This window comes from Scyliorhinus torazame, chromosome 17 (genome assembly GCF_047496885.1).
Source record: "Scyliorhinus torazame isolate Kashiwa2021f chromosome 17, sScyTor2.1, whole genome shotgun sequence".
Classification (NCBI taxonomy): Eukaryota; Metazoa; Chordata; class Chondrichthyes; order Carcharhiniformes; family Scyliorhinidae; genus Scyliorhinus; species Scyliorhinus torazame.
Genome location: NC_092723.1, coordinates 42,825,397 through 42,848,972, shown reverse-complemented (window position 1 = coordinate 42,848,972; position 23,576 = coordinate 42,825,397). Strand labels below are relative to the sequence as shown.

Here is a 23,576-nt window from a genome sequence, read left to right as displayed (position 1 = left end):
GTGCATACATGGCTGTTGCCATAGAAGTATATTTAAAAATGTACTGGACGGCATGGTGGCACAGTTGCAAGCCCTGCTGCCTCACAGCACCAGGGTCCCAGGTTCAATTCCGGCCTCGGGTGACTGTCATTGTGGAGTTTGCACTTACTTCCTGTGTCTGCTTGGTTTCCTCCGGGTGCTCCGGTTTCCTCCCACGGTCCATAGATGTGCAGGCTAGGTGGATTGACCATGCTGAAATGCCTCTTAGTGTCCAAAAATGGGGTCACTGAGTTTGAGGGATAGGGTGGAGGCTTGGGCTTAAATAGGGTGCTCTTTCCAAGAGCCGGTGCAGATTCAATAGGCCAAATAGCCGCCTTCTGCACTGTAGGGATTCTATCACTCTTTTTTTTATTTTAGCTACAGGCTTCAGTCATGCATATGTGACCATTATGTGGTCTACAATGCGCAACCTCTAAAACACTGTAACCTTTGACTTAAATAGAAACTGCAAACACTGTAAATACACGGCTGGTCTGGCAGCAACTGTGCAAAGAGTTAACATTTCTGGTAAATGACCTTTCATTAGAACCTTTGAGTTACCATGTGCAACTTCATGGAGGATTTGTTACCTTCAGACCCCTCCAAAACCTGAGTGCATAATCACAACTGAGATGATGGTGTATTACAGAAGCACTTGCATTATTGGAGATTCTATTAGTCAAATAAACCATTAACCCAAGTCTTGTACTTCCTCTTGTTGATTTAAAAGATCCATGGCTTTATTAGAAGAGCATATCCTCTTAATCTCCTGGCTAACATTCAAGCTTTCTTATGTATCTGTGACAATTGCATTTGTCAATAAAACAGCAAAAAAAAATTAGTAGTATGTTCTTGACAGTGATGATGAACGTTTGCTTTGCTTTTCATGTTAATGTAATGGGTGGCATAGCGGTTAGCACTGTTGCTTCACAGCGCCAGGGACCCGGGTTCAGTTCCGGTTTTGATGATTGATTGTGAGTTTGCACATTCTCCTTGTGTCTGCGTGGGTTTCCTCCGGGTGCTCCGGTTTCCTACCACAGTCCAAAGATGAGCAGGTTAGGTGGATTGGACATGGTAACAAAAAAATTGCCCCTTAAGTGTCCAAAAGATGTGCAAGTTAGGTGAGGTTATGGGGATAGGGCAGGCAAGTGGGCCTAGATAGGGGGTCTTTCAGAGGATCGGTGCAGATTCGATTGGCGAAATGGTCTTCTGCACTGTTGGGATTCTGGAATTTAAAAAAAAAATAGTGATACAGTGGTTAGAACTGCTGCCTCACAGTGCCAGGGACCTGGGTTCAATTCTGACGTTAGGTGACTGACTGGAATTTGCAATTTCACCCTGTTTCTGCGTGCGTTTCCTCCGGGTGCTGCAGTTTCCTCCCAATGTCCAAAAATGTATAGGTTCGGTGGGGTTATGTGGAGAGGGTGGGGGATTGGGCCTAGATAGAGTGCTCTTCCAGAGGGTCTGTGCAGACCCGATGGGCCCAATGGCCTCCTTTTGCACTGTAGGAATTCTTTGGTTCTATTTAATTCAGGAAACAAGGGAATCTTAATTTTTTAAAGTTGCATTTCATTTTAGTAGTGAATTGTGAGGCACACATCAAAATAAATTCATGACATGTTGTTAAATGTCAGCTTTCCTCTCAAACTGAGTTATTGTTTCCACCATTGGTTGTTATAACAATCCACTTTGGGTCTCCCAGGGTTTGAACACGACATCTGGAAATTAAAAATGTGATGTACCCAGTTGAAACAGTGAGTCACACATGAGTGAGACAGCAATGTGCTTCTCATTACTTTCCATTTTCAGTACAGCTGCAGGTGGTCTCCAACCTTGGAATTTGGAACGGAAGTCTGTAATGAATGACAAGTCCTTATATTAAAGTGTAAGATTGATCCTATTCAATTGAAACAGGAGCAGGGGTCGTCCATTTAACCCTTTGAGCCTGTTCTGCATAATGTATGAGAACAAAGTATTTGTGATCTTCACGTAGAAGTGGAAATTGAAAGCTGGACAGGATTCTTTTTAGCTTTGTATCCACAATTTAATGAAGGCGGTGTATTGGGTCATAGTTTTGGTGATTACTTCAATGACTTCTATAGTTTATTAATATCTTTTGGTCGTATTAACTTTTCTCATAAAACTGAGACTGTTAAAGTTGATCTTTTAACTTCTGCAACCAACTGTTCTTTATATGTAATCTTCCTTGTGAATTGCCTTCTTTAGTGTGCAAGGGGACTAATCTTTGCCTCGTATTAAATGGAAATTGCAGGTTCCGTTAAGCCTGAAACAGTTGTTGAGTCGCATTAAGCAGCTAACAAGTTCCTTTGGGATAATCTGTAGAGATTTTAATTTGATGACCATTTTCTGCATGACAAAAGAGTAAATCAACACCGCCTTTGGGTGTAAAGCTTCCCACAAATTATTTTTTTCCATTTGCAGCTTGAATTCTCAGATGCGATTATATTTTATTTCCTGTGCTGGAAGCAATTACTCATTTGTCATTTTTATTGGTTTTTTTGTGGGTGTAGAGGATGGAATCTGTCAATGGCTAGTATATGAAAACAATTAAATTGTATTTTAAAAATAATTCTCCAATTTTTCAGTATTGATTGTGATGTCTTGGTTGTTAGATATTATAAATAAGATCATGGAGTACAAAAGCAAAGAGGCACAAAGCTTAACTTATTCAGATCATTGGTTGTGCCATTGTTGCAATATTGTGAAGAGCCTTAGGTGCCTTGTGTTTGAAAGGATAATAGAATGCAGGAGAGGGTGCAGAAGGAGTGTGGGATGACAGGGTTGAGCAGCTTTAATAATAGGAAGACAGTAAAGAAACTCACGCTATTTTCCTTGGAAGAAGAAGGTTGAGAGGTGATATTGAGATGTCCAAAATTGAAAGACTTTGATAGAGTAAAACAGGCGTAAGTATCAACATTTGTCAGTGAGTTGATGTGATAATCTTTATTGTCACAAGTAGGCTTACATTAACACTGCAATGAAGTTACTGTGAAAAGCCCCTAGTCGGTACATTCCGGCGCCTGTTCAGGGTACAGGGAGGGAGAATTCAGAATGTCCAAATTAACTAACAGCACGTCTTTCAGGGCTTGTGGGAGGAAATCGGAGCACCCGGAGGAAACCCACACAGACACGGGTAGAACATGCAGACTCCGCATAATTTGATGAGGTGCATTCAAAATTGGCTTAGCTGTAGGAGATAAGGATGATGACAAATGGCTGCTTTAGTGACTGGAAGCTAGTGTCCAGTGGCATGCACATTTAAGGCAGTCATTTAACAATGGTTAGGCCTTTTATTTTTCTGCATTGTTAATAGGGCATGAAATGCAGTAGCAGAATCCGCTGTTACAGAAAAAGCTGATTGATGGATCTGAATTTTCCATGCAATACATGTTAAACTTGTAGGTGACAATGTAATTTACCAATGTTCAGTGTCATGTAATATTAGCTCCCAAAACAATAACTAGATAAACATGTACTACCATACCAAATCTTCTGGGTAGTTTTGCAGCAAAGATTTAGCTGTAATGAGACTGACGACATGAGGACTACTTGAATTTTACATATTACACAATATCAATATTGTCACTGCCTCAGTGCTTCACCCGTGGCCTCCATGACCTCCTCACGCCCAATACAGTGTTTATTTTCATGGTCATATTTTTCACATACTGTGAATTGAAATCCCATTACTGCTCTTTTAGTGGACTAACCCCAAGATGGTGATGGTCTGCCATGCAAGACCATAGTAATGCCATTGGTATCCTGATTTTGTATTTTGAGGCCCCTTTCCCAGTTGAGATAAGAATCTTTGTCCCCCGCTGATACAATCACCTTGTAGGTTGACTGCTTGCTGAACTGACCCTCATTCTATTTATTGCACCCCCACTATTGTAACCGAGTGATGCGCCCAGACTTAATTCTCTGTCTCCTTCCTCTCCTTTCCTACTGCCACCTCCTTCCCAAAATGAAAGTCCTCAACCTTTCCAAAAGAGAACAATCAAAAAGATTACTAAATTTTGTCTTAAATTTTAAAAGGGATTTTTGCCCACCGGTTTTCTTTCATAATTCCTCTTTATTTCCTTTCTGCACCTTCGTATATTTTACAGTTTTCTCCTATATTATCCTCTATAGAACCAAAGTATATTTCAAAATGGCATTTGATCTTTTTTAGCAGAACATTTATCTGGATATACTGAAGTATTGGTCAAGGATTGTGTCAGCAAACAAGAATTTAAAATAGAGCCAGTTCTTGCTGTACTAGCAAAAATGATGTCCCACAGGAAGTTTTTTATTACCACACATGTGGCAAGTGAAAGGGTGTTGCCTGTTTTCATTGCTAATATTTAACAATTGTCTTCCAAAAAATCCTACTGCAGTGCACTGCAACACATTTTAAACAATCTCAATTTTATTTTTGAATGCTGATCTGCCATGGGGCAGAAAAAACATTAATAGTTGCTTTATTTTCTTCTCACTCTGATTTATTTACAGTATATTTACACAAACTCGCAATCCCTCTGTATGTCTCTCGTCTTTATTTACCATGCACATTCTTTCTCTTTGATGCATTCATTATTTCTCATGCACAATCGCACTCTCAACAGATCAAACTATTAGTGGTGAGGAATATTCACGTACAATTCAAACACATTCTAACTATTCGTAAAAGGGGTTCATCAAAGGCATAAGGATAAATAAAGAGAATGGAGTAAACATAGATGTAGAAAGTAGACATAACTATGTAAATTCTAAAAGTTATAGAAAGGAAGTAGAGAGACTATTGAATAAAACAAATGACCAACATACGGGGAAAGGACACAAGCTTTTATATGTAACTATAAGTAAAATCAGTAAATAAGGGTTGGTACTTTTTATTCTTCTATGGAATGTGGACATCGCTGGACATGCTAACCTTTGTTTCCCGTCTCTAATTGTCCTTGTGAAGCTGGCTTTTTGAGCTGCTGCAGTTGATCTTGTATGGGTACACCGAGTACTATTTGAAAGGGAGTTCCAAGATTTTGATAAAGTGGCGATGCAGGAATGGGCACATATTTCCACATTAGGATGCTGTGTAACTTGGAGAGGGACGCGTTCCCATGCATCTATTGCATGTCTCCTAGGTGGCAGAGATTACTGGTTTGAGAAGAGCATTGAGGTGCTTCAGTGCATCTTGTATGTAGCACACACAGCTGCCACTGTGCGTTGATGGAGGGAGTGAACTTTTAAATTGGTGGATTAAGCAGACTGCATTGTCCTGTATGTTGTCAAGTTTCTGGTGTTAGAGGTACAATCAACAAGGTAAGTGGAGATTCTGCTGAATTGTGCGTTGTATATCCTAGAAATGCTCCCCCCCCCCCCCCCCCCATGTCGATAGGGATTTAGCGATGATAATGTCATGGGGAAATGATTAAATTCTCCCTTGTTCAAAATGGTTGTTGCCTAACACTGGTGTGGTGCAACTGTTGCCACTTTTCAGCCCAAGCTGGAATGTAGTTCAGGTCTTGTTTGTTACACATGGACATGGGCTGCTTCAGTATCTAAGGAGCCACGAATGGTGCTGAATATTGTGGAGTCATCAACAAACATTCCCAGATCTGACCTTATGATGGAGGAAAGGTCATCGATAAAGTTGCTAAAGATGGTTGTGCCTAGGTCACTACCGTCAGGAATTCCTGCAGCCATCACCTGGGACTAAGATAATTGACCAACACCACAATCACCTTCCGTTGTGCTAAGTATGAGTCTAACAAAAGTTCACCTCTTATAGCAATTGACTTCAATTTTGCTGGGGACCCTTGATGCCACACTCAGTCAAATGCTTGATCAACAAAAGTCACTCTGACCTCCTCTCTTGAAATCAGCTCCATTGACCCAGGTATTGAGGTCAGGAGCTGAATGGCCATGGGGCAACCAAAGCTGAGCATCAGTGGACAAGTTGTTGCTGTGTAAATGCCAGTTGAAAGAACTGTTGATGACCCCCCCCCCCCCCCTCCCCCCCCCCATCACTTTGCTTATGATCGAGCGGAGGCTCAAGAAGAGGTAGTTGGTCGGATTGGATTTGTCCTTTGTAGACTGGACAAACCTGGTCAATTTTCCACATGGTCAGGTAGGTGCCAGTGTTGCAGCTGTATTGGAACTGCCTGGCTGGATGTATGGCTCGTTCTGGAGCACAAGTCTTATGTTGGGATATTGTCAGGACCCTTCTTTTTTTTTTTTGTTGCAGTATCCAGTGGCTTCAGCCGTTTCTCAGTCTCGTGTGGAGTGAATAGAGTTTGTGATGCTGTGAACCTCTGGAGGCGACCGAGCTTAATAATTCACTCGGCACTTCTGGTTGAAGATTTTTGCAAATGCTTCAGCCTCGTCTTTTGCACTGATGTGCTGGGCTCTCCATCATTGAGGATGGGGACATTGGTGAAGCATCCCCCTAGCTAGTAGTTTAATTGTTCGCTGCCCTTCATGATTGGATGTGGAAAGACTACACAACTTTGAGCTGATCCATTGGGATTGCTTAGCCCTGTCTATTGGATGCAGCTTCTGCTGTTTGACGTGTATAATCCTGTGTTGTACCTTCACCAGGTTGACACTTCATTTTTAGGTATGCTCAGTGCTGCTCTTGGCATGCCCTCCTGCACACTTCATTGAATCAGGTTTGATCCCTTGGCTTGATGGTAATAGTGCTTCATTTTCCCAGTTAGAGCTTCTGGATCTGTTTTGAATCTGTCCTAATTAACATTACGGGCATGCCACACAACAACTTGCAGGATATGTACAGTAAAGTATGCTAGTGAAGACAGGACTTTGTATTCACTATGACTGTGGTGATCATTCCTCTCTATATTGTCATGGGCAGATGCACCTGTGATATGTAGATTAGAGAGGACCAGGTCTAATAGGATTTTCCCCCTTGCTGATTCCCTCAACACTTTGCCACCTTCAGTGCTTCTTCTGAGTGATGTTCAATACTGTACGGAGAACTACTGATGCTTTAGCTGAAGGAGGACACTACACAGCAACAAATAGGTTTGTGCTATGAATCTGGTACGGGTGACAGGTTTCCTTCCCTAAAGGACTTTAGTGAACCAGGTTGTTCCTTACAGTGGTTAAATGTTTCACTGCACCATTACTACTTTTTAAAAATAGATTTAGAGTATCCAATTCATTTTTTTTTCAATTAAGGGGCAATTTAGCTTGGTCAAGCCACCTATCTTGCACATCTTTGGGTTGTGGGGGCGAAGCCCACTCTAAAACACGGGGAGAATATGCAAACTCCACACGGACAGTGACCCAGAGCCGGGATTGAACCTAAGACCTCGGCGCCTTGAGGCAGCAATGCTAACCACTGTGCCACCGTGCTGCCCCACCATTACTGAGACTAGCTTCTAATCTTGTTTTTTATTAAATAATGATTTTTTTTTTAATTGAATTTAATTTCCACTAATTGCAATGGTAGGATTTTAATCCATATTCCCAGGAATTAACCACCGTCTTTGGGACACTAGCCCAGTGATGTTACCACTGCACCACCATTCAGCCATGAGTATTGATGAGGGAAGGCTGTCTTGTTTTGGGGACAAAGGGATGACATTGTTGTTTAAATATTTTGTATCAGTTTCTACAGAGGCAGTCAAAAGTACAAATATTATAATATTATGGCGATTTGGAAGAGAGTTGATAAGTGTTCAACCTCACATGATTATTTAGTAAGACTAAAAAGAGAAAAGCTGTCTTTAAGTCCAAATGCCATGCATCCCAGAACACTGAAGGAGAATGGGGATGTGACATCATAGACACTAACTATAATTATACTCTTTCTCCCCCCCCCCTAAAGAAAAGAAATGGGAGTTGTTCTTGATGAACTGAAAGATGGCTTGATCACATGTCTATTCAAGAAAGGGGAAAGTAATAAGGGGAAGGTAATTATAAGTTGGTTCATCTTGCCTCCATTGTCGGCAGATGATAAAGCCCACAAAGTAAGGTGAAATTTGTGAACATTTGGAAAAGCATGTATTTGTCAAACCGTTTTATGGGTTCCTTTTGTCATGCATTTGTGTTGCTGGGTCATACTTGACTAATGAAGTGAAATCTTTTTTGACAATCATAGTAATTCAATAAAGGCAGAATCGATATTATAGAAATCGATTATTTTTGCAAAGTGAAGGCAAGGTGCCACCTCAAGCGATGTGTTAGAAAAATGGGTCATGACGTTAAGAGTATGTAGCCACAAGGATAGTTGGTATTCTGGGATTACAGGGGGACAGATTAACAGAATGAACAAATTATGGCACTTTTGCTCAATGAAGGGAAAAGGAACAGTGAAAGGAAGTATACCCTAGGCACTGAGATGCTTGAGAGTGGAAAAGCAGGGATAAAACAAGCATCACATTTTGCTGAAGATTGATACCTACGATATAGATGGATGGTGAAGTGCAATTATTTTGTGTGCAGTCACATCTTGGTCCTACATATTTAACAAGCATGACATACATTGTTTTGTTACAATTAAAGTTGTTTCTTGCAGCTTTTCATGAATGGGAATGTTCTGGGTGTGAGCGGCTAATACCCAACTGCACTGAATGTGCTGCCTTAACCACTGTTGGAACAGTGAGCGACATGAAACATGTTTCCAAGTATAATCATCGAATCGTGCAACCAGTTGTAATAAAGGTGAGGAGTTATGTTAAGCTGAAACGTTAATCTTTTTATTTTGGTTTCAGTTGTACACCATCTTTATTATCAGTTGGATTCTTTTTTTAAATGGTGTTCTTGCTAGATTTGTTTCTGAAGAAATATTTACTGAAATATCATAGAAAAAGCTGTTTCAGGGCAGCACGGTGGCGCAGTGGGTTAGCACCGCTGTCTCACGGCGCCGAGGTCCCAGGTTCGATCCCGGCTCTGGGTCACTGTCCGTGTGGAGTTTGCACATTCTCCCCGTGTTTGCATGGGTTTCGCCCCCACAACCCAAAGATGTGCAGGGTAGGTGGATTAGCCACGCTAAATTGCCCCTTAATTGGAAAAAATGAATTGGGTACTCTAAATTTATTTTTAAAAAGATAAAGCTGTTTCAGGAAAAACTGCAGTCATTTTGTGATTCTCAAATTTCTGTAAAAATAGTTTTACTGTAAAATGGCTATTGGAAAATAATGTACCCATGTGAAGTAATCCGACTGAATGGGTGTAAAAGTATTTTCCTTAAAACAGTGGAAAAACTTGTACAAATGCAGGCTTTGGTTCATGCGATTTGGTCTGCTTGTGGAAAATGTTTAACTTTGCATGAGGAGAAAGTGATGTGATGAAACTAGGTGTGCAATGTGAGTAGGATAGAAAATGGTAACCTAGGCCCACACTGATCATTGTAAGTATGAGATGATATGGTTTGCACTGCCAGATTGTATATTTGTTTTTGTATTGTTTTGAGGAGAATTGTATTAGTGGCTTTTCCAGGTAGCTCCGCAGGTATATACAAGGAATATCAGAGTCATTTTCAGGTTTCAGTAACTGTGACACTACAGTTGGCCTTAGCACCAATAGGTTAGGTAGGGGAATATCCGTGAGGATTCTGTTTTTGATTACTATCTTGGTTCCTAGAAGTACATAGTCTATAGTGGACAAGGACTAAATTGGGCGCAGTTGTCATTATCTTTGTGGTCAAATAGCCTTTTGATATCTTAAAATAAAAGGTATATTGCAACCTTAGCACCATCAATTAACAAGTTAATGTTGGCAAAAAAGAAGAAAATTGGCTCGTAAAAGGTGAATCAAATATATTTATTAGGGTATCCTTAAAAATGATGATTCTTTATATCGGGCGATACAGTTGTCAAAAATTTGAGCAATTTGTTTAAACAGAACGTGGTAAACTTAATTGAACATGATTATCGGGTATGCACATATTTTGATTACTCTACTGTTTTATGTTATGTTGCCCATAATTTTAATCTCAGATTGTAGTTATAAATTGTATGAACATGAAACTGTACAGTAAGTTTCGGATTCCCTTGCGCCATTGCCTATTCCGGTTGATTACACTTGGCTGTATGTGTGTATTCTATTAATAACTGCATAATATTTGTAAATGTGATACAGGTACCAAATTGCCATTAATTTGTTCATTCTCTTCCTGTAGAGTGGATCTACTGTGTCATTGTCATATGAGGATTTGAAACGCTTGTATTCAGAATACAAGGAAGCCATGGATGTATATGCTGAGATTGAAGATGACACTGAAAATGAAGTCAATAAAAACTCTTACCTGTTTCCAGAAGAAGAATCAAACCTAATTGTTCACTGGTGAGATTAAGTATTGTGAATACTGTTATTGTCATTTTTTCTTTGGAAAGTAGGTAGAAAAATTGTAATAGTATAAGAGTAGGCACTGAAGCCAATAGGTGGCTAGATAAAATACCTTCTGTGAATAGGAATATTTGCTATAAAATTAGTTGAATATAAAGCCACTGAAATCCCTGGTCATTCCACATAGTATTTTATTGGCATGCAAATTCCCCATTCCTCATCACTATACTAGTAAGCATAGTTGCTCCCAAGTCACGTTAATCGAGATATTAAATTTTAGCACTAGATCGCTGACTTCACCAACATGGAAATTATATACAGAAATCATGCAATTCAGTTTTTAAAAGTATTAATTTTGTTGAATACCTATTTGCTGTATGTCAAATCATAGCACTGGGCAAAGTGTGAACTCTGATACCACACTAGGGGAGGGAGAAGTATGAATCAGATTTGAGTGTTGTAAATCATGGGTTTTCAAACATGAGTGAAAACATAATGAATGCTTGAGCCTATGATTTCGAGGTGCAAAATATCTTTCTTTGGCTTTAAATGCCACCTGCAATTCTAAATTATAACTGGTCGTTATTGAAATCGTTCATTACTAATTCTTTTCTTTGCCAAGCACTTGAACCATTTTTTATTATGCACAAATAAAACAATAATTAGGCATGTAATCCTATATTATGTATATATATATATATGAAATATAACCAAATATAATCTTTTCTCCAAAATAATCAGGCGAAAGCAACGTATAAATGGGATGCATATTCTTCGAACACTTTTTCCCAATTCAAGCATGTTGCCTTTTGAGAATAAAGTATCCCTGAAGAAATGTTTAATAGCACCTAGTCGTGGTTCTCCATTCCAACTCCTGGTAAGGAATCATTGTGGTGTAAAATGAACAAAAAAACTCAATTATCTATTCCTATAAAACAGTTACTTGAAGCATTCTTGATTTATAACATTCAAGCAACAATCATTGGTCTACTCATCTTCTCCAACTAAGAAGAAATAATGATTTTTGTGAGTAATTAATGTTTTTGATAGTCTTGTGAACAGCAAGCATAATAGGTTAAGGGTGAAGGGAGAGTCACAAACCAAGGCTTTAACTAAAAGTAAAGTAAACTTCTGCCTCATAGGCACTGCTGCCTCACTGGGCCAGGGACCCGGGTTCAATTCCGGTCTTGGGTGATTGTGTGAATTTTATTCTCCGTGTCTGCGTGGGTTTCCTGTGGTTTTCTCCCACAGTCCAAAGATTTGCAGGGTAAGTGGATTGGCTATGCTAAAAATTGTCCATTCGTGCCCAAAGATGTGCAGATTAGGTGTGGTTACGGGGATAGTGTGGGCCTAGGTAGGGTGCTCTTCAGCGGGTCAGTATAGAGTCGATGGGATTTGTACAGACTTCAAAGGGAATAGAAATAAATTGACAGCAGCAACTGTCAATGCGTAAATCTCCAAACAAAAGGTGGAAACTAACAAGTATTTGGTACAAATACAAAATTAGTATATGTCTCCAAATGACAAAAGCCAACAGATGAGACAAGAGACCATATCAGAAAAGGCTTGCACGAAGTGGAAATTCAGTACACTGGCAGAACTATAAAATATTAAGAGATGAAAAAAAAAGTACAAAGAATATTTCAAAGGATATCAAAGTTAAAACTGAAGCATTTTAGAAATATATCAGAACACAGAGAATGCATTCAGGTTGGATATGGTTAGTGATCAGTACCAAGGCTTCGAGCAATTAGCGTTCTACAGCCAAGTTTGAAGAGGATCGCATATTAGGAAGCACAGTAATTTATATAGATGGGAGCAGGAGGTTACATAGGAACATACACCGATTCTGTGTAGGCAAAACTGGTATATGGAGCTTAGTGTCGGATCATTCACTTTTCACCCCAAAATGTTAAATTAATATATTTTCTAAATAGTGAACCATTAGCAACAATGGGGGGACAAAATGCACCCAGAAAGACTATTGGAATGTCAGCCTATAACCCAAATGGGCTGGAATATACAGAAGAGAAAACAATGTTTCAGTTGAACAGTGTGTTGAGCAGACCCCAATCTGATGTATTAAATTCAGTTTTGGAAGTATATATTGACTTTGGAACAGTTACGATTCTGGGACACTGAAAATGTTTTCTCTCTAATAATGGAATACAGAACAAGGAGACAAGATCTCAAACTTAATGCTCGACCCTTTAGGAATGAAATTGGGTAGACCTTTTCCACACGATGTGATATTGGCTCTACGATGCTCAAGATTGAGAATAATTGTTAGATTAGGGCGTACGGGCATCAAGATATGGAGAAAACCAGATAAATGGAATTGAGGTACAAATCCACCATAATCTAACTGAATGAAAGAATGGGCTCGAGGGACTGAATGGTGTACTCCTATTTCTATGTTTCAGCCTCTTCCAATTCCTTAACCACAGACTAAAGTTTTTTTAAATTAATAAATACAATCCTATTCTCTAAAACAAAATGTGCAATTTCAAAATTTGCAGAATAAACAAAACTTGGAAGCATTGTAAACTGAAGGGGACAGTGTAGAACTTCAAAAGAACAAAGACATGTTGATGGAATACCCAGATGAAGTTCACTGCAGAGAAATGTGAAGTGATTGATTTTGGAAGAAAATGGAGAACCAATGTAAAATAAAGAGCTGCAGGAACAGAGGGACCTAGGTGTATATGTGCATAAGTCATTGAAGGTGCAAGACAGGTTGAGAGAGCGGTTAATAAACATAATGTACATTAGGTTTATTAATAGGAGCATAGAGTACAAGAGCAAGGCTGGGGCGTTACATTGAATTTGTATAAGGCACTATTTCAGCCTTGGAATTGGATGCAATATATAAGCTGGGCACCGTACTTTAGGAAAGATGTGAAGGCATTGGAGAGAATGCAGACAAAATTCACGAGAATGTTTTTCAGGGATGAGGAACTTCAATTACAAAGTATATTGGTGAAGTTGTGGCTGTTTTGCTTGGAGAAGGGTGAGAGGAGAATTAATAGAGGTATTCCAATGTATTCAAAAATCATGAGGGTTCTAGACAGAGTAGATGAGGAGAAGTTGTTCCCACTCTTGAAGAGATTGCAAATGAGGGGAAACAGATGGTAAAGGAATTGACAAGTGTGTGGCACACTGGTTAGCACTGAAAGTAATTGACAAAAGCAACAAAGATGATCTGAGGGGAACCTTTTTCGCACAAGTTGGTGGTATAAGGCCAGAATGCATTGCCTGAGTGTGGTGGAGGCAGATCCAATTGATGCATTCAAATGGGAATCATATTTTTACCTGAAAGGAAGCATGTGCAGCGTTATGGGGAGAAGGCTGGGGAATGGCAAGCTGAGTTACCCATTAAGTGAGTCAGTGAAGAGAGGATGGGTTGACTGGTTTCCTTCTCTGCTGTAACAATGCTGTGATTCCATTTGGCTAGTCAGACTTGTAATTAGGTCTTTCAATTTTGCATGGAAGGAAGGTGCTTGCAGTATTGGTTTGTTGATGATTCAGTTAAGTTAATTTTAAAGAAATTGCTGATTACTGGAGTAATTCTTGCCAATGGAATCAAACCAAAAATTCCAATAGTTTTTTTGTTTGTGCTTCAGTAAATGCAACGTAACGGAATTAGTGAAACTAATCAGCATTACAGAATGAAATGCAATTTAAAACCTGTCTCCTGCCAACACCATATGGCTGTCTGTACATGCACATGTCACTCTGCTGCAGCCAACTGCTCCTGCGCCCAGAGGGCCTTTAAATGAAAATATGTTTATTTAATACAAAAACAAATATTGCCTGGGCCCTTCTGTGGCAACATCCCACTTTGTTATACAGCACAAGGGACGGAAGAAAGAGAGGGGAATGAGTGAGAGACAGAGTGACTTCGGGCCATATGACACAGACAGTCAGACAACGTATTGGTTCCAGAAAACGTTGAAGTCTGATTTTACTGTTATTGTATCAGAGATGAGCACTATTAATCTCTCACTTGGGTAGGAGGGAATACCAGCAGGTGATTTAAAAAGTACCATATTTAGCCCTCACTTGCCTGTTGTAATCTCTGCAAATTTTAGATGGAAATGGTTTGAATCTGTCGACATGATAGAGGAACTGTGCATGCACAACAAACACAGCCAATTTAAAAACTACTGAAATAGAGGTACAAAGCACTGTGGAAGCTGATGTTTCATAAAAGTTTTACAAGTCAGCATTATGAAACGGGGATGGGTTGGGTGTGGAGATTGAGACAGAGCTCACACATTCCTGTGAAGGCCACTTTCCCATAGTATGTTCAGTAGCCTTCACCTTGTGTTTATAGCTTTACTTTCACCAAGATAAGAAAAGAGATTGAAAAACAAGATTTTAAACTGTATATATTCAGTTTCCAGCAATATTTGCCCTTTGCTCATCCCTTAATAAAATAATTTTCTAAATGCATGAACCAAAGCAACAACATCATGCTGTTTTGTTTGAGAGGAAATTCTGGTCTTTTGCACTATCTTTGGTAACGCTGAGTAAAGCTTGTACTGAAATCCTGCACTGCTCATTAATGTGGCTCCACTGCTGTGCAAAAAGAATAGAGACCAGGGGCGCAATTCTCCTACCCGCCCCGCCACATTTCTGCGCCGACCGGCCGGCGGGAGTCTCCGTAACAGCGGCCGGTCAATGGGGTTTCCCATTGTGGGGCACCCCCACGCCGTCGGGAAACCCCCGAGCGCCGGCAGAACGGAGACTCCCGCCGGCGGAGAATGACGCCCTAGGAGTTTAATTGCATTTATACCAGTTCTAAATTCAGTTCATAATTCTGGCATTTGCTTTTTTTTTTTGCCTCTGTGAGAAATACAGTTTTTTTTTTTCTCTTGATCTTGGATAACATTTTTACAACACCTGAACAAGTTTCATTAAAAATTGAAACGCTTCCATGATTGCATTTCTGTAACAAATGAGGTTGTAAATGTACATGAGGGGTGATTTGATGGCTTCAAACTTTCAATTTAGTTTTCATACTTAAAACAATGAATGTCATGCAAGTACAATCTTTCCTCGGGTTCTGATTGCTTAGACTGATTTCTGCCTGTTTTATGCTGGTTTTTAAGTTGCTACTAGATTCTCAGGAAGTGGCATAAGTTGCCTGCAGCAAGATCAGTGTAAATTTCTGCTTGCCATTTACACCATATGAGGACATTCCAGGCCAGTTAGAGCTATAAGGCTTACATACAGGTTGTGTGTGGATTTGTTGGGATACAAGCCAATTCTTTGTAGCTTCCAAGTTTTAACAATTCAGCAGAGAAAGACCACCGTAAAAGACCAGTTTCAACTGACCCCTTGAACAAAGCAGATTTAGAGATTTGGTGTTCTGTTTAAGGGAAATGCCTGCTTTAGGGAATTAAAGTAACTCATCTAAAGGTGATTCCCTTAATAAAGATGTACATGGCTTGCATTGATGTTACGTTGTACCATCTGATCTTAATACCCCTCTTCTATTCCGTTCTAGTCTCACCAGCTCCAGGTTGGGCACAGCTGGCTGTTCGTAGGTGGAGGAAATCTGAAACTTCATATTAATGCCTCTGAGAAATGTGCAGAGCAGTGTGGCTCCTTTTTAGTCCTGCTCGGAGAAGGAGATATTGGTATGTAATCAAATTTACTTTTTGTGCCCTTTAATTGTTCATATTCTGTATCAGAGGACAAATTATCTTAAGCAGGTTCGCCTAGTTCACAGGTAACAGGCAGAAAATGGCAATAGCAATTTAGTTTATATGACACCCTTTATCAAATCCGTCTGTTACAAACGTTTAAATTTTAAATCTATTCTAGTTTGTTTTTGATTCTTTAGCTGTAAATAATGCCAGTGGAGATGACTACCAGCTTTCCCGTACCTGTGCATCCCAGAACTTGATAGGGTGCACCTGTGACACAGTGATTTCTGCCTTTCTTGGTGGTGCTTTACTGATCCAGATTGCACTACATTTTGCACCAGTATGGGAATGGAGTGCTGATGTGGCAGATCTCAAGGGCTTCGCACAGTTGGATGAACAGATGGCTGAGAATTGGCTATATCAAAACTTTGTTCTGCCTAAATATTTTTGCATTTCACTAATGGACCCACGCACAGTTACACTTGGAGTGCAGTTGCAAAAATTCCTAATCCGTTTTTGCCTCTGAACCCTCCATGCTGATCCCTAAAGCCTTGTTCTTTACAAGTGGCCACATATCCAACATTCAAAACGTGCATATGGTATATGTGGCAAAAGTGGGGTTTCCCTCTTTTGGCACCCAGTCAGCAAGTATCCAATGACATTAATAGGTGTTGCTGCCTCAGGTGAGACAAAGTGCCAGAAATCCACCAAAAAATTAGCAAGGAGCAATGGAATGCTTGGATTACAGAATCCTACAGCGTGAGTAGCTTCAATGAGGTATACGGTTGAAATGACCAGATTACTGAAAGACTTTGAATTCATAACTGTCTCCCGGCCTGCTTTCCTGGTGTACTCGAGCATTTACTGTTGAGACAAAACATTAAAAATCATTCATATAACATAAATGAATGAATTTTGGTGAGCTGATTCTGCTTTTCTCATACTTACCATTTATTTTTATAGGAGCTAAAAAGAAACACAAAATTGTTAATCAGAATTGTTTTCTGCTAGATTTTTAATGTTATAATCCTGTGTGCGTTAAACACAGATAAATATTTATATTTGTCCCCTATTAAGTATGTTTTCAAAGCCATAATTTGAAAGCATTGAGATGTGAAATAGCTTTCTCTTTGACGGAGAATTAGTTTAATTTTAAATAGCAGTACTTTTTTTGTTGTTTACACTCTCCAAAAACTGTGCACAATGGCAAGTGTCCCAGGATGGCATACAGGGACACCTTGAGATGTATTTGAAATATTTGGAGTTGTACCAGCACAATTTCTAATCCTTCATTGTTGAATAATGTTGGCTGTTGGCCCTGCTATACACACAGAACCAAACAGAAAGCTTGCCATGTAAATATCATTTCTTTCATTAAATCATTTTCCTTCTTGCTACTGTTAGATATAATAATAATCTTTATTGTCACAAATAGGCTTACATTAACACTGCAATGAAGTTACTGTTTAAAAAAAAAACCCTAGTCACCACATTCTGCCATCTGTTTGGGTACACAGGGAGAATTCTGAATGTCCAAATTACCTAACAGTATGTCTTTCGGGCCTGGTGGGAGGAAACCGGAGCAGCCGGAGGAAACCCACGCAGAGGAGAACATGCAGACTTTGCATAGAGAGTAACCCAAGCCAGAAATCGAACCTGGGACCCTCGTGCTGTGAAACAACAATGCTAACTACTGTGCTAGCGTGCTGTATAGTCTTTGGTTCAAACCTCCACAGTAGGATTGCCTTGTGTTCTGTCCTATGTAACCTAGTAAAATGATTATATACTTGCAGAGCATTTACAGGACAGAAGTAGGCCAGTTGGTTCAACAGGTTTAAGCTCCATATGAGCCTCCTCTTCTCTTTGCTTCCTTACACCCAATCAACATTTCCTTTTTTTCTCTAATATATTCCTCCTTAAATGCATCTAAGCTATTTGCCTTAATAATAATAATCGATTATTGTCACAAGTAGGCTTCAGTGAAGTTATTGTGAAAAGCCCCTAGTCGCCACATTCCGGCGCCTGTTCGGGGAGGCCGGTACGGGAATTGAACCGGCGCTGCTGCCTTGTTCTGCATTGCAAGCCAGCTGTTTATCCCACTGTGCTAAACCAGCCCCTAATTAGACCATATGGTAGCATGTCCCACAACCTAACACCCGAGTACGGTCCCAAAGAAGAGTCAAAGTCAATTTGAGACGTTAACTCTGTTTATCTCTCCATAGATCCTGCCAGACCTACTGAGCAGTTCCAGCACTTTGTTTTTATTTCCGATTCATAGCACCTGCAATATTTTTCATTTATATTACTGAATAAGGCTGTTTGTGATAAACTTTGTATTAATTGTAATTGTTTGATTCTCTTAATACAGTTTATGCAAATTCACATTATTGGCGGATGACCATTTTACCAGCTGGAGAACAGACAGTCATTACCTGTGTCGGATCCATCTAACGGAGAGTGCTCGGTGTCACCAGATGAATGTGTGGATTGTGTGCAAATATTCAATATTTAGTCAGATTAAAAGTTGTTATTTGAATGCATGTCTGTGGACAGCTCAACATTCCAAAATGTGGTTTATGTTGTACTGTTATACTACACTTTGACCAATGTATGTTGGCAATACTGCACAACGATTCAGTGTAATTTAAAAACATTGACTTCTGAATAAGTCCAATATAGCTTTCCTGAATTCCAGGTAATTTTCATTTTCTTTTGATCCTCTTTGGCTGCACCTAATACATAAGTTAGTTCAGAAAATGTTAAATATTTTTGAAATGAAAGCTATCTAAATTTGACTTTTTGATTGTTTACTGTCGCTGTTAACTAATGATGCAGGATAAATTATCATTCATGTTTTCAGGGAGAAATGACTACTAATTACCATTTTCATTTAGTCTATAAGCAAAAGATAATTTAAAAGAATGAGCTGAAGAGTATAAAAATTTTGGGAAATAGGTGACAAAAGTACCCTCAAAAAAGAAAATAATGGTAGAGTACTAATTGCTTTGCTTGAAGCATGGTTTATCTATTTGTGTTTATTTTAATTAAGTTATTAAATAATAGTATTGTGCATGAAATATGGTGGCTTGGAAAACTGGCAATAATTTTAAAAGAGCCTCACCATGTACATAGTTTCAAAACAATTTTGTAAAATTTTGCTTTGTGTATATATACATAAACATATATATATATATATATAAATATATTTGTATATGTGTAAAGGTAAGGAATCCTTAAAATATGTTGCCTTTGATTTTTTTTGATAAAACAAAAATTTTAATCAAAAAGTAATTGTTACATTTAAGTAGCTTAGTGTTTTGTTCAAATTAAAAAAAATTTGAAGTGTGATTCCAACCTTTCATTTTCAACATTGCAAGTATGTATGGGACGTGTTTGACATTTTCTTGATAGCTATGTTCAGATAATATGAATGTGATGGAAATACTGCACCAGCTGAGAACTCTTGTTATAGACGTACGTGATGCAATCATACATGTAGTCTGCTTCCGGTTGATATTACATTATGTCACAACACCCTGGGTAGTGCGGGTCAATTCCAACCCCACTTCACCCAGAGTTGCAACACAGATGAAATTAGATTTTATTTTAAATATCCGAGGTCCTCGGTTGAGCCCAATAAGCTGCAGTCACCAGGTTTATAACTTTAAAGTAAAAGTAACCTTATATTATGCAGAGTATTATAATTAAATGGAAAGAAAATGTAACACACACACACAAACAACACAAAGGGGAAAGGGTGTTGAAAGGAAATATTAATAAAAATAAAAGGATAAGAATCTTTGATGCACTGGGATGATTTCCAGTCAATCTCTGAAGTTCAGGCTTTCATTTTGGTACTTCCTTCTAGGCTTGAGATGATTTTCTCTGGCAAGGTTGTCTACTTTCTCTGAAGACTGAATATCATTTCAGGTTTATAGCAAAGGATGTGCCAGGCTCACTGCTTTCAGAACGATAGAGCAGTTCTTTCACTTCAACAATCGGGAGCGAGAGAATCCTTTAACTTCCAAGGTCTAAACCTGCTATGTTCTCTCAGAAAGCATCATACAGGAACAAATCACTGGCTGTTGTCAGGCAGAACACTGTCCCTGGCCAGCCCATCGGTTGCCAGTTAACCAATCGAATCGAGTCACTGGTTCCTTAGATCTACCCGGCACCGAGGATTCTGATTTCTCCTCTCCAAAATGCAAAACCTGGGAACTGTATTTCCTGGCGAGCAAGGCTGTTTCACTCGAGTCTTCTGCTTAAAGCCACACCCAAATTATGGGTCCACAGACCAAAATAATAAAAGGAAGTGGGAACAAAGGAAATACACAGGAAGGTGTCTTAGAATTACAACATCAAAATAGCAGAGAGGTTGTTTGTGCATGTATGCGTGGAACAGGCAGCAGGTCACTTAGGAACGCTTTAAGTTGCGAAGGATCATGAGAAGCCCAGATCTGGTAAAGGAGCAGAAATCAGCATGAATCATGGTAACATTTTTAAGATGAGTTGCTGAAGTTTTTGTTGCTTATTTCTTAACGTTTTTTCTATGTAGGCAGGTGAGTGAAGGAATGAAATAGATGCTCAAAAGCGCACAAATTCAGTTTGTAGTGGTTAATATTTTGGCATTGATTTTTCATAAATACTTACCAAATAGAATGTTTTCTAACTTATTAATTGGTCGATGGTTTAGTAAGGCTTCTGAGATGCAAAATTCCGTAGACCAGTCACCAACATTTTAATTCTATAAAAAGATGGTGCCTTGCATTTAAAAGAAAAACAACTTCAAAATGAATCTTTTTCAGCTTTGAAGTTGTTAAAAAAATTAAATCAATTGTTTTATCTCATGAACATCTGTACTTGAATTGTTAGCTTATCTGCTCCCTCTGTAGATGCAGTGTGACCTAATGTCTAAATTGTTTTAAGTTTATTATTGGAACAGATGCTGGATCAAGATGAGACAACAGTAGACATTTGGCAGATATAGATTGATTCACACTGATCTTTGTATCCCACTGAACCCTGGAAAATGATAGTGCTGTACCAGTGATAGAGCATCTCCCTTCATGGGTGGAGTTGCTCATGTCTCCAGCCTCTTCCTGCTCTTCCCTTTTGGGATACCGGATCATATCTTGAAAGGAAGGTGAGTGGTAATTATCCTCGTCAGATTTTCCTCTTCTAGCTTCAATTAATTGTACGTTGACAGAAAACATTCCAGTTGTGACCTTTTCATTCTTATGGGCTCTTTTTAAAATTCTATCCAAATAATGCCGTAAAGTTTATAGTGTGTTTGCCTGCTCAGCAAATGAGTGAGACACCAGGGGCATGGCCTTTCCTAATTAGTAACAAGGTCCTGCCAAGCTGCATAAGCCTACAATAGTGTTCCAGCTGATTGGGCCTTCAGGATAATAAAATGGAGTTTCTGAGTACCTGACGTGAGCAAGTTATAGGTGTAAAGGAATTCAGAAATCCAAGAAATATTTGTCAACTGATAATCAGCATAAAGAAACATACATAATGGTGGGTGCAAGTTAGAGTTTGTACCTACAGCTGTTACAGTAGCTCAGCGTATCATCTTTGTGACCCGAGTTCAGATTGAATTCAAATTTTACATAAAATGGATTTGAACAGATTAAATCCATTTATTATTGGGGGTAAGCTTACTGTCTCTTATTTTGCAGTAACATGCAAACTCACCAAGACATACTTTCCTACTGGTCAAATACAGTATGCTTTTTCTGAGGCTGGAACTAAGGTACATGGTTGGCTCACGATGAATGGAAGCTTATACTATGCTATAGCTGACCGATAAGTACTTGAGGATGACAATGGGTGGTTGAAAATTAAAGCATTTTATTTCCATTTTGATGAACAGGAGATTCACATGGTGCTTAAACCAACTTGAAAATGCTGACAGCTGGGATTTCCAATGCGGCCTTTTGCATGGATTTCCCTTGCTGATCTTGTTTAGATACTGGGCCTTTGGAACTTCTGAACACTTGGAATAATTTATTGTTGCAAGCTCTGGCATTGCGTACTTTAAGTTACCATTGTGAGTTTCTGGAGTACCGCCTGGACAGGTGGTTGAAGTTTCAGTAGGGCAACATTTTGGGAGTAGTGACCACAAATCTGGGTACCTTTAGGGTACCTTTGGATAGGGATGCGGGTAAGCCTCGGGTTAATGTGCTGAACTGGGGAAAGGCAAATTACGATAACATTAGACAGGAATTGAAGAATTTGGATTGGGTGCGGCTCTTGGAGGGTAAATCAACATCGGACACGTGGGAGCCTTTGACGCGACAGTTGATTAGGATTTAGGAAAGTCAGTTCCTGAGAGAACAAAGGATAAGTATGGAAAGTTTAGGGAGCTCGGATAATGAGGGATATTGTGAACCTCGTCAAAAGGAAAAATGGAGATTTTTGTATGGTCTAGAAGGATGGGGTCAGTCAAAACCCTTGAGGAGTATAAAGAAAGGTACTTAAGTGGGAAATTAGGAGGGGTTATTAAAAGTCCTTGGCAAGTGGGATTAAGGTGAATCTCAAATCTTTTTATTCATATGTAAAAAGCAAGAGAGTGGCCAGGGAAAGGATTGGACCACTTGAGGACAGTGGTGCCAACCCTACGTCATCACTATGAGCCGGAAGTGGCGTATCGTGGGAACCGGATGTGATGTAATGTGGGAATTGTACATTGGACTGGATATGATGTCTAGTCAACACCGGATATGACGCTTAGTCACGCCTTCCTCAATAATTGACAGAGAGATCTTGGTGTACAGGCCCACAGGTCACTGAAGGTGGCAACACAGGTGGAGAAGGTAGTCAAGAAGACACACTGCATGCTTGCCTTCATTGACCGGGGGATTGAGTATAAAAATTGGCAAGTCATGTTGCAGCTGTATAGAACCTTAGGCCACACTTGGAGTATAGTGTTCAATTCTGTTCGCCACACTACCAGAATGAGGTGGAGGCTTTGGAGAGGGTGCAGAAGAGATTTACCAGGATGTTTCCCGGTATGAAGGGCATTAGCTATGAGGAGAGGTTGAATAAACTTGGTTTGTTCTCACTGGAACGAAGGAGGTTGAGGGGTGACCTGATGGAGGTCTACAAAATTATGAGGGGCTTAGACAGGGTGGATAGTCAGAGACTTTTACCCAGGGTAGAGGGGTCAATTACTAGGGGGCATATGTTTAAGGTGCGAGGGGCAAGGTTTAGAGGAGATGTACGAGGCAAGTGTTTTACACAGGGTAGTGGGTGCCTGGATCTCGCTGCCGGAGGAGGTGGTGGAAGCAGGGACGATAGTGCCATTTAAGGGGCATCTTGACGAATACATGAATAGGGTGGGAATAGAGGGATACGGACCCCGGAAGTGTAGAAGATATTCGTTGAGACAGGCAGCATGGTCGGTGCAGGCTTGGAGGGCCGAAGGGCCTGTTCCTGTGCTGTACTTTTCTTTGTTCTTTGTTCTCACTGGATCAGAGGTGAGGTGGCAAGATGAATGCAGAACTTGCTTGGTCACAAGGCAGAGGGTAGCAATAGAAGGGTGTTTTTCTGAATGGAAGGTTGTGACTAGTGGTGTTTCATAGGGATCGG

The 23,576-nt window shown here is 39.7% G+C and overlaps 1 protein-coding gene across 1 annotated transcript in view; it reads left to right on the top strand.

Moving 5' to 3' along the window:
- The window catches only part of c17h6orf89 (chromosome 17 C6orf89 homolog), a 30,513-nt gene extending 11,182 nt beyond the window's left edge, over positions 1-19,331 (top strand). Inside the window, exons 3-7 of the mRNA XM_072480368.1 lie at positions 8,558-8,703; positions 10,163-10,326; positions 11,071-11,206; positions 15,842-15,974; positions 18,352-19,331. Of these exons, the coding sequence (XP_072336469.1) occupies positions 8,558-8,703; positions 10,163-10,326; positions 11,071-11,206; positions 15,842-15,974; positions 18,352-18,434 (662 nt within the window). The 3' untranslated portion in view covers positions 18,435-19,331. The remainder of the gene's footprint in view (positions 1-8,557; positions 8,704-10,162; positions 10,327-11,070; positions 11,207-15,841; positions 15,975-18,351) is intronic.
- The last annotated feature ends 4,245 nt before the right edge of the window (positions 19,332-23,576 follow it).